Source organism: Capricornis sumatraensis, chromosome 3 (genome assembly GCF_032405125.1).
Source record: "Capricornis sumatraensis isolate serow.1 chromosome 3, serow.2, whole genome shotgun sequence".
Taxonomy (NCBI): Eukaryota; Metazoa; Chordata; class Mammalia; order Artiodactyla; family Bovidae; genus Capricornis; species Capricornis sumatraensis.
Genome location: NC_091071.1, coordinates 163,702,375 through 163,718,021, shown reverse-complemented (window position 1 = coordinate 163,718,021; position 15,647 = coordinate 163,702,375). Strand labels below are relative to the sequence as shown.

Below are 15,647 nucleotides of genomic sequence, written 5' to 3'. Positions count from 1 at the left end.
ATGCAAGGTGATGGAGAGTCCCGTATTGCACAGGGGCGATTGTAGTCGTTATTTTCAACCTTTCTTTTCTTGATTTTAAAACCAGCATTTATTGTGAGAAATCAAGAAAACATACGGAAAACAGATTGCCCTGTCCTCCCAATACCTAGACACAACTCCTATTAACATTTGATATCTTCTCTTATTTTATTTGGTATCTTCTTTTAAAAGAGCAAATATATGCCTAAAAAACAAACAAACAAAAAACCACACTCAAAACTTGGGATTGCTATATTTGGCCAGCAGGTTCCGTTCAGTTCAGTTCAGTTCAGTCGCTCAGTCGTGTCTGACTCTTTGCAACCCCATGAATCGCAGCACGCCAGGCCTCCCTGTCCATCACCAACGCCCGGAGTTCACTCAGATTCACGTCCATTGAGTCAGTGATGCCATCCAGCCATCTCATCCTCGGTCGTCCCCTTCTCTTCCTGCCCCCAATCCCTCCCAGCATCAAAGTCTTTTCTAGTGAGTCAACTCTTCGCATAAGGTGGCCAAAGTACTGGAGTTTCAGCTTTAGCATCCTTCCTTCCAAAGAAATCCCAGGGCTGATCTCCTTCAGAATGGACTGGTTGGATCTCCTTGCAGTGCAAGGGACTCTCAAGAGTCTTCTCCAACACCACAGTTCAAAAGCATCAATTCTTCGGCGCTCAGCCTGCAGGTTAGATCTACACTATTTCATAATTTGCTTTTTCACTTAGTAGCATCTTGTGAGGCTCTTCCCATGCATTAAATATTCTTCTAAAATGTTATTTTGAATACATTTTGTGTGGATAATAATTTAACCAGCCTCCTGCTTTGGGCATTTAGATGATTTTTCAGTAACTCCTGTTGTGTGCATGTATATATCTGATTATCTCAGTGTAAACCCCTAGGAATGGGATTACTGACTGCAAAAGTGCTAAGCGTCTGGAATGCATGTAATGCATATTGTCACTAAGATTCTTGCTTTATCTACACATCTGGCATCACTAGGTTATCAGAGGACACTGGTTGTGAACGGAGACTCATGTAATCTTTTTAAAGAGGCGATCTGGAGATCCTGCCTCTTACCTTTGTGCTGCCTGCCTGAGGGGAACGCCTATGCTCTGCCATCACCTACTTATTGAATTATGAGCACCGTCTCTCTTCCCTACTAGGTAGCTTGCTCTGTGTGCTCCTGAGGGCAGGGACCACATTGTTTATTTTTGCACCTCTAGCAACTTTCCTAAAGGAAATCAGTCCTGAATATTCACTGGAAGGACTGATGCTGAAGCTGAAATTCTTAATACTTTGGCCACTTGATGTGAAGAACTGACTCATATGAAAAGACCCTGATCCTGGGAAAAATTGAAGGCGGGAAGAGAAGGGGACGACAGAGGATGAGATGGTTGGATGGCATCACCGACTCAATGGACATGAGTTTAAGTAAACTCTGGGAGTTGGTGATGGACAGGGAAGCCGGTGTACTGTAGTCCATAGGGTGGAAGAGAGTCAGACACAACTAAGTGACTGAACTGAACTGGGCAATTGGCACTCGGAAGTGTTATAAATGTTCGTTAAATTGGCCTAACGGATGGAGTTGGTTATGGGGCAATGGCTTCGTTGGAATCAGAAGGTTCAGGGACTTCCCTGGCGGTCCAGTGGTTAGGACTCCACCCCAGGGGGTACAGGTTCGACTCCTGGTCGGGGAATTTCAGGAAAATGAAGGGCTCTCATTCCTTGCAGGGAACACTTCCACAAGTCAGGGGAATGCCATGTGTGCTCCTCAGGCAGGGAAGAATGTCCTCTTTTTCCTCTCCATAAGGTAGAACATTTGACCCAATTCACTGCACCCATTGGTTGGATCTTGTATTTATTAGATTATCTTTGCCCTCCTTCCTGATTAAACATGCATAAGTTATTGTTGCCTCTCTGTAAAGCCAGGGTTTTAGTAACTTAAAAAAAAATTTTTTTTAATGATAATTCAGTGTCCTCTTTCCCATCTCAAACAAGATGAATTTGATTAGCTCCTCTTACTTCTCCCATTCAAAAGATATTATATTTATAAACTGGATCTACCCGTAGTTGATCCTTGGCTATGGTCTGAATCAAAAGGTTGAGTACAAAACTTCTTAGACATAAATGCCATTTGGGGAACAATTAGGGAATATTTATATGCTCATATTTTTAAATTAATGTTAACTTTTTAGGGTGTGACTATATGGTTAAAAATTATGGGCTTCCCTGGTAGCTCAGCTGGTAAAGAATCCACCTGCAATGCCAGAGACCCTGGTTTGATTCGTGAGTTGGGAAGATCTCCTGGAGAAGGGAATGGCTACCCACTCCAATATTCTAGCCTGGAGAATTCCATGGACTGTATAGTCCATAGGGTCGCCAAGAGTCAGACACGACTGATTGACTTTCACTTTCATGTGGTTAAACAAAAGGATATTCTTATTCTTTGCAGATGTGGGCTGAAAATATGCTACCTGCTTTCAACAACTCAGCAAACAAAAAATGTGTATGTGTATAAATTATATTTTATGCACAGAATGAGAGCAAGAGAGTGAGTAAGCAAGAGAGCACAATTATTGCAGGATGCTAACAGCTGGAAGCTCTTTATTGTTAATAATTCTTTCAACTTTGCTGTAGGTTAAAACATATTGGTTGTAGGTTAAAGAGAAAAAGGCATATTAGTTTAGACATTAATAATGAAAAATAAAAACCCTGAAATATGAAGCACATGGTAACTAGTTGTGAAGTCAAATCAAGCAGATCTCAGCACTGGTCCACAGCATGGGCCCTGAAATAATCACAGGTCAGGTCCTGGATGGGCAGTCAAACTCCACCAGGTTTGGGTGCAGGGTCTCTGGCGTTCCTTAGCACTCATGCACCCAGATCTAACAGGGCAGGTGCTTCTGCGTCCTGTCTGCTGCTGTAGCCCCGGTGCCTGGTTGTTTGTTACAAATGACTATAAAGCAAACCTGGAAACAAGCAAACTGCTCGGCTATAAGGGATAATGAAGCAGAATATATTATATTCGTTTGAAATATTTTAGGGCCAATAATTGAAAGAGGAGAGTGAAAAAGTTGGCTTAAAGCTCAACATTCAGAAACAAAGATCATGGTATCCAGTCCCATCACTTCATGGCCAATAGATGGGGAAACAGTGGACACAGTGTCAGACTTTATTTTGGGGGGCTCCAAAATCACTGCAGATGGTGACTGCAGCCATGAAATTAAAAGACGCTTACTCCTTGGAAGGAAAGTTATGACCAACCTAGACAGCACATTGAAAAGCAGAGACATTACTTTGTCAACAAAGGTCCGTCTAGTCAAGGCTATGGTTTTTCCAGTGGTCATGTATGGATGTGAGAGTTGGACTGTAAAGAAAGCTGGGTGCCGAAGAATTGATGCTTTTGAACCGCGGTGTTGGAGAAGACTCTTGAGAGTCCCTTGGACTGCAAGGAGATCCAACCAGTCCATCCTAAAGGAAATCAGTCCTGAATATTCATTGGAAGGACTGATGCTGAAGCTGAAATTTCAATACTTTGGCTACCTGATGTGAAGAGCTGACTCATTTGAAAAGACCCTGATGCTGGGAAAGATTGAGGGCAGGAGGAGAAGGGGATGACAGAGGATGAGATGGTTGGATGGCATCACTGACTAAATGGACATGGGTTTGGGTGAACTCCGGGAGTTGGTGATGGACAGAGAGGCCTGGTGTGGTGCAGTCCACGGTGTCACAAAGAGTCGGACACGACTGAGCGACTGAACGGCCAATAATTGTTGCATGAACAAATGTAGGTTTTTGCCTGCTCTCCATAGTCCCTTTTATGTGCACCTATTTCCCTCCAGTGTTCTCTCTAGAAAGGTGAAGAGGTCACCCAGACCTCCAAAGAGGCCCAAGCTGGAGTGCCTGGCCTAGGGTTCCCCAAGAGTCCACAGGGGTCTGGTCCCTGGGTTCCCAGGGAGACCAGAGGCTCTGGGTAACCAGACTAGATTTGTTTATATAAACAGGGTTGGAGCAAGGCTATGAAGAATGAATAAAGGCTTGGCAGCCAAAACTGCATATAGTTCTTTTAAAAAATCCTCTAGAAAAAGAGGCTGGTGGCATCTTAAACTGTGACACTCCTTCCCAACAAAGGGCCTGGTGCTGCAGTGAGGGGCTGCAGAAAAGACTGAGAGTCCTCTCTGGGTAGACATCCTGCCCCTTTCTGGTCCTTTCCTTCAGAATCAACACTGGCCATCACCAGGCTTCTCCTAGATAAAGGCTATAAGTGTCTTGGAGACCCTGAGAAACGTGGCGGGGAAGAGGGAGACTTGACCTCTGTCCTTTCATAAAATCCCCCAAAGATGAATAATAAAGAGAGAAATCCTTTATAGTGTGAACATTTTATTGTGACTTCTTAAATACGTACATCTTTCACCGCAGTTCATCAAAACAAAGCTTAGGAAAATAAATCCCTGCCTCCTTTAGCCCGGACTTACGCTGGGTACCCCGTCCTGTGGCCGCTGGGGGTGACAGGCCGGCGCAGGGGCTCCGGGCCACCCCACTGCACGCCAGCCGTCCCCTTCCGCCTCGCCTTCCCCGTGTTGGTCATGATCTGGTGGAAGCAAAGAGGAAACAGGGCTGGAGAGGTCATCTGGCTGAGAGCAGACCACACATTCTAACTCACTGTATTTAATACATTCACCTATAGGATATAAGAGACTTTGCAATAAGTGAGGAAGGGTCACGACACAGATTATTCAGATAAACAGAAAATGTCAGGAAAAATCCCTTTAGCTTGCATATTATACTATCTAGCAGTATAAATTAAAAAAAAATCAAACCATGGAAAAAGGGGAAGAAAAGAGTTGAATATAGTAACATCACATCTCTGGAGTATACTGACTTTTGAAAGTGAGAAGGGAAAAAAAAGATGGACAGATTTGGTTTCATAAAAAATTAACACTTCCATATATAAAGTATTTGAATGATAAACCAAATTAACAGGTAAAACAATGAACTGGGAACAAGTACTTGTAGCACAGTTAACAGGTTAAAGGTTAAGATTTTCATTAGATAAAGAATTCTTATAAATCAGTTAAGTAAAACACCATACAGATAATAGGGCAAAGATTTTGAACAGCCAAGTCACAAAATAAAAAGTATCACCAGTCAAGAGAAGAAAAAAATCATCAACTTTACAAGTAAGTAGAAACTACAATTTCACAAAAAACCATATCATTCTTAAATTATTAAATGAGTGACAATTAAAGAAATTACCCCATCTGCTTCTGGCAACAGTTTAAGATGTCAGTGGCATGGAAATTAGAGACAGTGCTTTTGGAAAGTAATTTGGCATTTTATATCAAGAGTCATTGAAATGTTCATATCCTTGGGTGTTAAACTCTAGAGTGTTAGTTGCTCAGTTGTGTCTGACTCTTTGTGATCTCACAGACTGTAGCCTGCCAGGGTTCTGTCTCCATGGGATTCTCCAGGCAAGAATACTGGAGTGGGTTGCCATTCCCTTCTCCAGGGGAGCTTCCAGACCCAGGGACTGAACCTGGGTCTCCTGCGTTGCAGGCAGATTCTTTACCGTCTGAGCCACCAAGAAAGTCCCTAGAGGAGGACTCCAAAATATGGAAGTTGTTAAATAAAGCTGTTTGTTACAAAATCACTGTAGAGTAAAACGGCAACAATCTGTCTAGTAACAGGGTAGCAATGAAGAAAAATATGGCATATTCATCTGAAATATTATATGGCCATTTACAAGGATAAAGACTAGGTTATGAAGAAAAATGTTTATTTAAAACATTGTAAGTCAGGTTATAACATGGTACATAAATGATGCTTTCCATTATGCTAAAAGTACACAAAAAGACTGGAAGGAAAGGAACACTAACGCTTATAGTGGCCACATAGGACAGTGAACCAAGAACGATTTTTTTCTATTTTCTGTAACATAGCTATGTTAATAATTAAGCAAATTTGTTTAAAAAAGAAATCACTTTTTTGGTGAAATCTGAATGAAGTCTGTGGATTGTGCCAACATCGAGCTACAGTTTACTACAGTTGCCACTGGGGATGCTGGGTGCAGGGTGTCTGGCACTTCTCTACTACTGTTGCAACTTCCTGTGAGTCTATAATTATTTACAAATAAAATGTAAAAAAAAAAATCAGAAGGATTTCCCTGGTGGTCCAGTGGCTAAGACTCTGTGTTCCCAGTGCAGGCGGTGTGGGTTCAATACCCGGTCAGGGAACTAGATCCCACATGATGCAACTAGGAGTTCACATGCCGCAATTTAAGGCCCAGCGCGGGCAAAGAAACAAATATTTTAAAAAAATTAGAAAATATATGAATGGGAGTTACATCCTTGATTTCTTGATTTTTGGTTGAAAGTTATTTGGGTTTATCTAGTATTTGAGGTTCAGTTCAGTTCAGTCACTCAGTGGTGTCCAACTCTTTGTGACCGCATGGACTACAGCATGTCAGGCCTCCCTGCCCATCACCAACTCCCAGAGTTTACTCAAACTCATGTCCATTGAGTCGGAGATGCCACCCAACCATCTCATCCTCTGTCATCCCCTTCTCATCCTGCCTTCAATCTTTCCCAGCATCAGGGTCTTTTCCAATGAGTCAGCTCTTCGCATCAGGTAGCCAAAGTATTGGAGTTTTACCTTCAACAACAGTCCTTCCAATGAATTTTCAGGACTGATTTCCTTTAGGATGGACTGGTTGGATCTCCTTGCAGTCCAAGGGACTCTCAAGAGTCTTCTCCAACACCACAGTTCAAAAGCATCATTTCTTCAGTGCTCAGCTTTCTTTATATATATATATTTTATATTTGAGGTAGGAAGAAGAAAAAAGGGCCAGTTTCCAGTGGGAGGGAATCACCAGGTCTCAGCTGTGCTGTGGGGACAGACAGCAGCTGGAGGGGCGGGCAGGGCAGGGTGGTGGGGGGGGGGGTGGAAGGGGGAGGGGAGAAAGGCAGGGGAGAGGAGATGGGAGGCCTCCACCCTTGTGCAGGAAACGATGGGCCACAAGCTTCCCAAGTGACAGCTAGTGCAGCTTCATCCCCCTTGTCCTGTGAAATACGCAAAAGAAGGCTACCCTACCTGCCATCACTAGCGCTGCCCTCCTCTGTCTGCTGCTCCTCCCGTTTCCCTTCTGACCCGCTGTCCCCGTCGTCAGGGCAGGTTCCTTAAGTCCGATATTCAGCGGTACCTTAGGATCCCCTGGGCCTTCTCTTTCCCCCTCCCTTATGCCAGTCGGACACCTGGGTCCTTCCACAGGGGCTAGGAGAGGAAGGCTAGGGCTTAAGCGCTGGAGAAGGGAGATGGCGAGTGTGTGGGTTGCTCACCCCATGCCCCCTCCCTGCTCCACTGTCCTTCCCAGGTCACCCTTCCAACTCCTTCCTCAGGAGAGAGGACACAGCACATACTCGTGTTTCAGCCTTTGGAACCACCCTCCCCCATCACACCATTTCCCTAAAACTTCACAGGCCTAAGAAATCACCCAAGGTGGGTGGCGTTTGTCCTCTCCAGTGGATGGGGAAGGGCTTCCCAAGGTGGCACTACTGGTAAAGACCCCGCCTGCCAATGCAGGAGACATAAGAGATACAAGCTCCAGCCATGCGTCGGGAAGCTCCCCTGGAGGAGGGCATGGCAACCCACTCCAGTATTCTTGCCTGGAGAATCCCATGGACAGAAGAGCCTGGTGGGCTACAGTCCGTAGGGTCAAAAAGAGTCAGACACGACTGAAGCGACTTAGCATGCACACACCCATGCACTGGATGAGGAAACTGGGTCAGCCTGTGGGTAGAATCGCCTGGTGTGTCCATCACAAGGCCTGAAGAAGGGTCCCTGGTGAAGAGCATTGGTATGAGGGCCCAGAATGACTGCCTTAGGTGCTGGGTATCTCAGAGGAGCCCAGAGGGCTTGTTTCCTGTTTACCTCACAACCCCCTGTGCTTGTGGGGAGCTCCAGGGCCCTCTCTGGGTTCCTCAGCTGCAAAGGAGCCTTTTGGGGATGGAAAGGTCTTAAAGCATATCTGTCTATACTGAGTTCCACAGAAATGCTTCAGGGGGTGCTGGGAGAGAAGGGAAAGGGTTCCCAACAACCACCCTCCCCATCACAGAACTCAGCACCCATCTGGGTTATACATGGAGACGCTGTCTGAAAAAACATTCTGCTACAAAAAAAAAAAAAAGAGCATATTTAACCACACACACACACACACACACAAACCCAAAAAATGCAGCATGTGATTTAGCTGAATGTAATTTGCTCTGTCAATCCTAAAGGAAATCAACTCTGAATATTCATTTGAAGGGCTGAGGCTGAAGCTTCAATACTTTGGCCACCTGATTAGAAGAGCCAACTCACTGGAAAAGACCCTCATGCTGGGAAAGATTGAAGGCAAAAAAAGGGCAGCAGAGGATGAGATAGTTGGATGGTATTGCCGATTCAATGGACAGGAGTTTGAGCAAACTCCAGGAGATAGTGAAGGAGAGGGAAGCCTGGCGTGCTGCAGTCCATGCTCAGTCCATGACTGAGTGACTGAATAACAACAACAATTTGTTCTGTAGCAAAAGATGGTCAACATGTATCAATTTAGGTAAAAAAAAAATTTCCCAGTACTAGTTTCTGAGTACTGGTGAAATCACTTAAAGCAATTATGGCATGTTCTAAACAGCATGCATTTTTGTAAGAAAATACAGGCACACAATACATCTGTCTATCTATACACACAGAGAAAGTCCTGGAAGCTGAAGGAGACACTGCTAGCTGTCCACTCAATACTCATTCTCTCTCTTTTGACCAACAGCCCTCTGATTTTGTTGGCCCAGAAATGTGCCTACTTAAAAACACTTTTCCAGACTCCCTTGCAGCTAAGGGCCATGGGACCCCGCTCTGACCAGTAAGCAGTAAATGGAGGTCTCCAGATGGAGCTTTGGAACCCTAGCAATGTGTTCAAACAGTCACATGTTTTTGTAAAATTTGCAAAAGTAGCAAGTTTTAATTGCAGTCATGTCAATCCTGCTTATTTAACTTATGTGCAGAGTACATGAGAAACGCTGGGCTGGAAGAAGCACAAGCTGGTATCAAGATTGCCAGGAGAAATATCAATAACCTCAGATATGCAGATGACACCACCCTTATGGCAGAAAGTGAAGAGGAACTAAAAAGCCTCTTGATGAAAGTGAAAGAGGAGAGTGAAAAAGTTGGCTTAAAGCTCAACATTCAGAAAACGAAGATCATGGCATCCGGTCCCATCGCTTCATGGGAAATAGATGGGGAAACAGTGGAAACAGTGTCAGACTTTATTTTTTTGGGCTCCAAAATCACTGCAGATGGTGATTGCAGCCATGAAATTAAAAGACGCCTACTTCTTGGAAGGAAACTTATGACTAACCTTGATAGCATATTCAAAAGCAGAGACATTACTTTGCCGACTAAGGTCCGTCTAGTCAAGGCTATGGTTTTTCCAGTGGTTATGTATGAATGTGAGAGTTGGACTGTGAAGAAAGCTGAGCGCCGAAGAATTGATGCTTTTGAACTGTGGTGTTGGAGAAGACTCTTGAGAATCCCTTGGACTGCAAGGAGATTCAACCAGTCCATTCTGAAGGAGATCAGTCCTGGGTATTCTCTGGAAGGAATGATGCTAAAGCTGAAACTCCAGTACTTTGACCACCTCATGCAAAGAGCTGACTCATTGGAAAAGACTCTGATGCTGGGAGGGATTGGGGGCAGGAGGAAAAGGGGACGACAGAGGATGAGATGGCTGGATGGCATCACCGATGGATGTGAAATTTGAGTGAACTCCAGGAGCTGGTGATGGACAGAGAGGCCTGGCGTGCTGCGATTCATGGGGTTGCAGAGTCGGACACGACTGAGTGACTGAACTGAGCTGAACTGAACTGAAGAGCGCTGTTCCTTTCTACTCCAACTTCTGCTGTTATACCTCCCCACACGGTATTAGAATGCCCAAAGACAATTTGGAACTCAGCTAAGGGGTTGTTGAACCCAGGTGACATACAATTTGGGTTTAATGAGAAATATCATTCTCAGTCGCTTCTGTGCATAGCCAAACAATGGTGAGCTGTCCTGGTGTAGAAGCTACTACAAGGAATTCCCCAGGTCATCAGAGTATTTATGAAGAGTCGGTGCGCAAGGAAACTTGAAGTGTCCCTAGTCTTCCATTTTCAGAAGTTCAAGGAAGGTTTTCTCAAATTTAACAGAAATCCTAAAAATTTACATAGCATTACCAAAAACTAAATGTGAAGTCGAGAGAAAAATGTCTAATCTCTCAATAATGAGAAATAAAACTTCTTTTCTTTCACTGTAGAAAATATTACAAACTCCTCACATATGTAGAAGCAATCAAAGAGCATAAAACAAAAAATATCCAGAAAGAAAACTATGAAGCATGTGTGGAGTCCTGCCCCAAGGCCACAGGTGCAAGGCCTCGCACCAAGGCCTCAGAAGTGGAGCTCAGAACCCAGGTCCCCTCTGAAGTGGACGGAGCCCCTTTGTAACCACTGCCAAAAGCCCCAGTGATCATCACCAGCAGGCTTCCTGACCCCAAATTAGGCAAAGATGCCCACCCCGGTAGTCACCCTACAGTGCCCTAACCAATCACCTAATGCCAACCTTCCAGCAGGAATTTTCTTTGTTTTGAGGCTATAAAAGTCGACTACCAACCCACGAAAACTGTCAACTCTCCCTGGTCTGTCAGGAGGTTGGTCCACTGTGCTCGCAGTGCCCACATGATCTCTGCTCTTTGTTCTTAATAAAATCACTCCCTTCTGAAATGCTCTGTATCTGGAAATTCTTTTCCAACCCATGCAGATTACCTCAACAGCGTGTGGCAAGCCACTAGTTAATAAAACATTATTTTTCTGATGTTGGTACCTGTCATTTTTTTTTTTTCTTTACCTACTTGAAAAAATGGAACTACAGTTGATTTACAATGTTGTGTTAGTTTCAGGTAGACAGTAAAGTGATTCAGTTATACATATATATATATTCCTTTTTAGATTCTTTTCTATTATAGGCTATTATAAGATACTGGGTCTAGTTCTCTGTGCCATATGGTAAATCTTTGTTGGTTATCGACTCATCAATTCTTAAAATTTAAATTTGTGACTTATTTCTCTAATTCTCACTCTGGATACTCGCTTTAATACCTAAACTTTATATTGTGTTTTTTCACAGAAGGCCTCCACAACCCTGTGACTGGAGGGCCCACAAAACCTGGATGCTCCCTTCTTCCTGATAGTCTGGGTGAAGGAAGGTGAAAGATGAGCCCTGGGTCTGGTAAGGCTGGATTCCTGGCTCTCTGCAGTTGAGCTCAATTCCAACTGACAAAGGAAAGATAAGACACAGAGATAATGGAAGGAGAACAGAGGGAGCGGTGGTTGTTGCTGGGTGGATAGAATTATTACGGTGGCTGTTTATGCCATGTTTACTTTTGGCTTTTCAGTAATAAGCATGTACTTCATTTGTAATCATAAAAAGGAATCCCAGAAACAAACTGAAAAAGAAAAAGGACTTGGAATCTTTGGGGGCTGGGGCTCTCCTCACTGCTCATTTGGTTGGGTTTTCACAGAACATGGATTTTAAGTTAGTTCCAACTGACTTTTCAACCACAGGGTGAGGCAGAGCACAAATGATGGGTGGAAACGTGAGTAGAAAGCCCCCCAGGGACTTCCCTCGTGCTTCGGTAGCTAAGACTCGGCACTCCCAATGCAGGGGGCCTGGGTTCGATCCCTGGTCAGGGAACTAGATCCCATGTGCTGCAACTAAAGATCCTGCATACTGCAACTAACAGCCGGCCCAGCCAAATAAATAAATACTAACAAGACAAAACAAAAAACCCAAAGTGAAGACAAATTTGAAAAAAAGGGAAAAAAACAACTTGGAAACTACAGCCCTTCCTTTCCTGGTTTTGGTTTTGACTGAGTAAGACAGGGTCAGCTGCAGGCGCCCCAGCTTCTGTCCTGTCTCCGGGAGGCTGGGCCCTGCCCCTTGGCGAGCTGCACAGACTTCCCGCGTGGAGGCCCATTCACCTGGAGGTCTGCACACGTGGCAGCGTGTTTCATGGCGCAGACTCTGGCTGCAGAAGCACTGAGGGTGTAGTAAAGATGCAGATTCCCAGGGCCAGGGCCACACTCTGTCTCTGTGGGGGTGGGGCCAGGACTCCTGCTTTAGCCAGCTCTTTAAGAGAACTCTGGAAAACTAAATGAACTTGGGGGAATAAGAAAGTGTGGAAAGGGAGAAGTTAGCATTGACAACAGGCATCCCCCCGAAAACTGAGCCTATGCTTAAAAATCGTTGCTGTTGCTTCAATTTCAAGAAAAGCTATGACAAACCTAGACAGCATATTAAAAAGCAGACACTTTACTTTGCCAGCAAAGGTCCGTCTAGTCAAAGCTACAGTTTTCCCAGCAGTTATGTACAGATGTGAGAGCTGGACCATAAAGAAGGTTGAATGCCAAAGAACTGATGATTTCAAACTATGGTGCTTCTCTCAGAAGACTCTTGAGAGTTCCTTAGAGAGCAAGGAAATCAAACCAGTCAGTCCTAAAGGAAATCAATCCTGAATATTCATTGGAAGGACTGACACTGAAGCTGAAGCTCCAGTACTTTGGTTACTTGATGTGAAGAGCCAACTCATTGGAAAAGCCCCTGATGCTGGCAAAGACTGAGGGCAGGAGGAGAATGGGCTGACAGGATGAGATGGTTGGATGGCATCATCGACTCAATGGACATGAGTTTGAGAAAGCTCCAGGAGATGGGGAAGGACAGTCCATGAAGTCTCAAAGAGTCTGACATGACTTAGCGACTGAATAACAACAGCGTTAGACCATAAAGTAACTTTGAATATTTCATATAGTCAGAGACTCTAAACTTTCAAACACAGTTCACTGGAAAATCAACAGCTCTCCCAGAAGACAGCACAGCTTAGTGGTAAAGAGCAAGCAGGCTCAAATAACACTTGAGCATGTTCCTCAACCTCAGCCTCAGCTTCCTCATCTATGACATGCAATGTGAGCAGAATTCACCCCATTGTTGGTTGGGAAGATTAAATAAATGCAATCAGAAGTGTGAAGCAGTCAGCACAGGACTTGGCCCAGGACGCATGCCCAACTAATTTAAGACACACCCACGACTGTTGTTAAAAGTAACTGAACAATAAATTTAAACTTCAAAATAAAAACAAAAAAACTGAGATTCTATGAAAAACACCTACAGCCCTTTAACCAAGGTATTGAGCATTAAGTGGCAGAGTATGGATGATTCTGAATTAAGAATTATTAATTAAGACTTATTTAATTAAGACTTGTTTGGCATAGTATGGATGATTTTTAAAAATTCAGACATAACCAAGCACGCGGAAGTTGGAAACTCATCAATCTTGCCCTGCTACTGAAGAAGAAACACAAAAGGGTGCTGTTCTTCACCAGAATTATGAGTAAAGGATACATTTGATGTGACCACTGCTATTCTCAGGGACTCTCTAAGCTCCCTGTGGTCATCAGTATTTTCATGGCCCCCAGGCTCTGCAGCGCTCAGTGCTGTCTGCGTATCCTTGAGGGGGTGCGGACAGGCAGCGAGTGCGGCCTTGTAGGGTTCAGGGGTGCCCATCAGTGCTCAGAAGGGGAGGAGCCATGAGTTCAGGAATCCTAGGAGAGGGCTTCCTTTCACTCTCAGAACACCCTGAGGGGGAGGGGGGAGCCACCCTCGTACTCCATCCTCACCCTCAACATAGCAGTTTCTTAGTCACTGGTGTGTATAATAACCACTCCTGAGATTATGGTAAGGGGATCTGGGATGGGGCCTAGATTCTATGTGAACCCACATTCAATGAGAAGCCCTGGGCCAGCCACACAGGACGAGAACCATCAACCCCCTGATCATTCCTCCCTGTTATCTCCAGCCCTCATCAATAGCACAGGTTTATCTGCTCTGTGTCCTCTTTTATAAACTTCTGGAAGATAACAGCTTGTTAGACTTCTCTAGGATTCTGCAGAATGTTCAGCAAATGACTCGGGTTCAATAAAATATTTTTGAATACAGTTTTCAAAAACGTCAACATTTTTCTACTGATCTTGATAGATCGCCCTGGTACATCAGAATGGGAGGTACAAGTTGTGCTTTGGGGGCACATTCCCTAGGGAAATGCAACTCCTATCTCTGGCAGGTTCCCTCCTTCAGCACAAGCAGTTAGCAGCCCCCATGTGAACAGCGTACAGGGGCCCCCCCACCAACCCGCCCTAGTGTGAACCACCAGAGACCAAGGGGGGCAGGTGAGGGGAGCTGCAGTGCTGGCCAGCTGCCAATTTCAAATCAGGACTGGGTGTCTGGGACTTCTCTGGTGGTCCAGTGGCTAAGATTCTGTGCTCCCAATGCATGGGGCCTGGGGTTCGATCCCTGGTCAGGGAACTAGATCCCACATGCCACAACTAAGAGTTTCCACGTCACAGGTAAGGATCCCAGATCCCACATGGTGCAACTAAAACCCGGCACAGCCAAATAAAAAAAAGAAAAAGACCGGGTGACTAAGGGCAGCTAAGGAGATCTCAGAAACTAAGACACAAACAGAGGGTGTATGTATAACCTCAGGAATTATTGCTCGACAGTAAGTTTTCTAATAAAAACTTTACAGTGCTTCCACAGGGGATCCTCCGGTGACTGGGCCCGGTGGGTGGCATGGTGGCCGCTCACAGGTCTGTCCAGGTACTAACCCCAGGAACCTGGACATATGTGGCTTGGTTTGGATAAAGAGTCTTTGCAAATTGTAGTTAAGTTGTTGCTGTTGTTTAGTTACTAGGTCATGTCTGCCTCTCTGCAACCGCATGGACTCTATCTTAGATTATCCTCAATCCAGTGACAGTGTCATTATAAGAGTGATGGTCATTATATCAATCCCGTGATGGTCATTATAAGAGAGAACACAGGGACTTCCCTGGTGGTCCAGTGGCTATGACTTTGTGCTCCCAAGGCAGGGAGCCTGGGTTCGATCCCTGGTTAGGGAACTAGATCCCACATGCCGCAACTAAAAAAAAGATTCCAAGTGCCACAACTAAGACCCAGCACAGGCAAATAAATTTTTTTTTATTTTTTTAAAGAGAGAGAACATAAAGAGAAAAGGAGACGGTTATTGGAGATGGAGGTAGAATGTGGAGGTCCACAGACACAAGTCAAAGAGGGCCTGCAGCTGCCAGAAGCTGCAAGAGCCAGAAGGGCTGTGGGACAACTTGATTTTGGATTTCTGGGCTCTAGAACCGGGACAGAACACATTTCTGTTATTTGAAGCCATCCAGTACAAATACACTGGGGCTTCCCGTCTCTGTACTGAGTTCTTTCTGTACTTCATTCTTACCACTCACATTGCCACTGAAAACAGACTGACACCGATGAGATAAACAGGCATGTGTGCAACTTTTCTAAATATTTCCTTCTGGTAAAAAGAACAGTACCTATGCATTAAGGAGATTTAGAACTACAGACTGTGGTAAAGTGACGCCATTTGCGGATGCCATTAAGTCGGGCCACTGGCTGATTTCAAAACTCTGTCCCTTCTGCGTCTTGCCAACCTGCATGATCCAGCTGGGAGTCACAGCATGTTCAGGGTCTTGTTTTTGTTGTTGCTGTTAAAA

General features: G+C 44.7%; 1 protein-coding gene across 1 annotated transcript in view; it reads right to left on the bottom strand.

Moving 5' to 3' along the window:
• Nucleotides 1–4,480: 4,480 nt before the first annotated feature.
• ARMC9 (armadillo repeat containing 9) overlaps nucleotides 4,481–15,647 on the bottom strand; it is a 154,642-nt gene continuing 143,475 nt past the window's right edge. Inside the window, exon 21 of the mRNA XM_068968936.1 lies at nucleotides 4,481–4,600. Within this exon, the coding sequence (XP_068825037.1) occupies nucleotides 4,481–4,600 (120 nt within the window). The remainder of the gene's footprint in view (nucleotides 4,601–15,647) is intronic.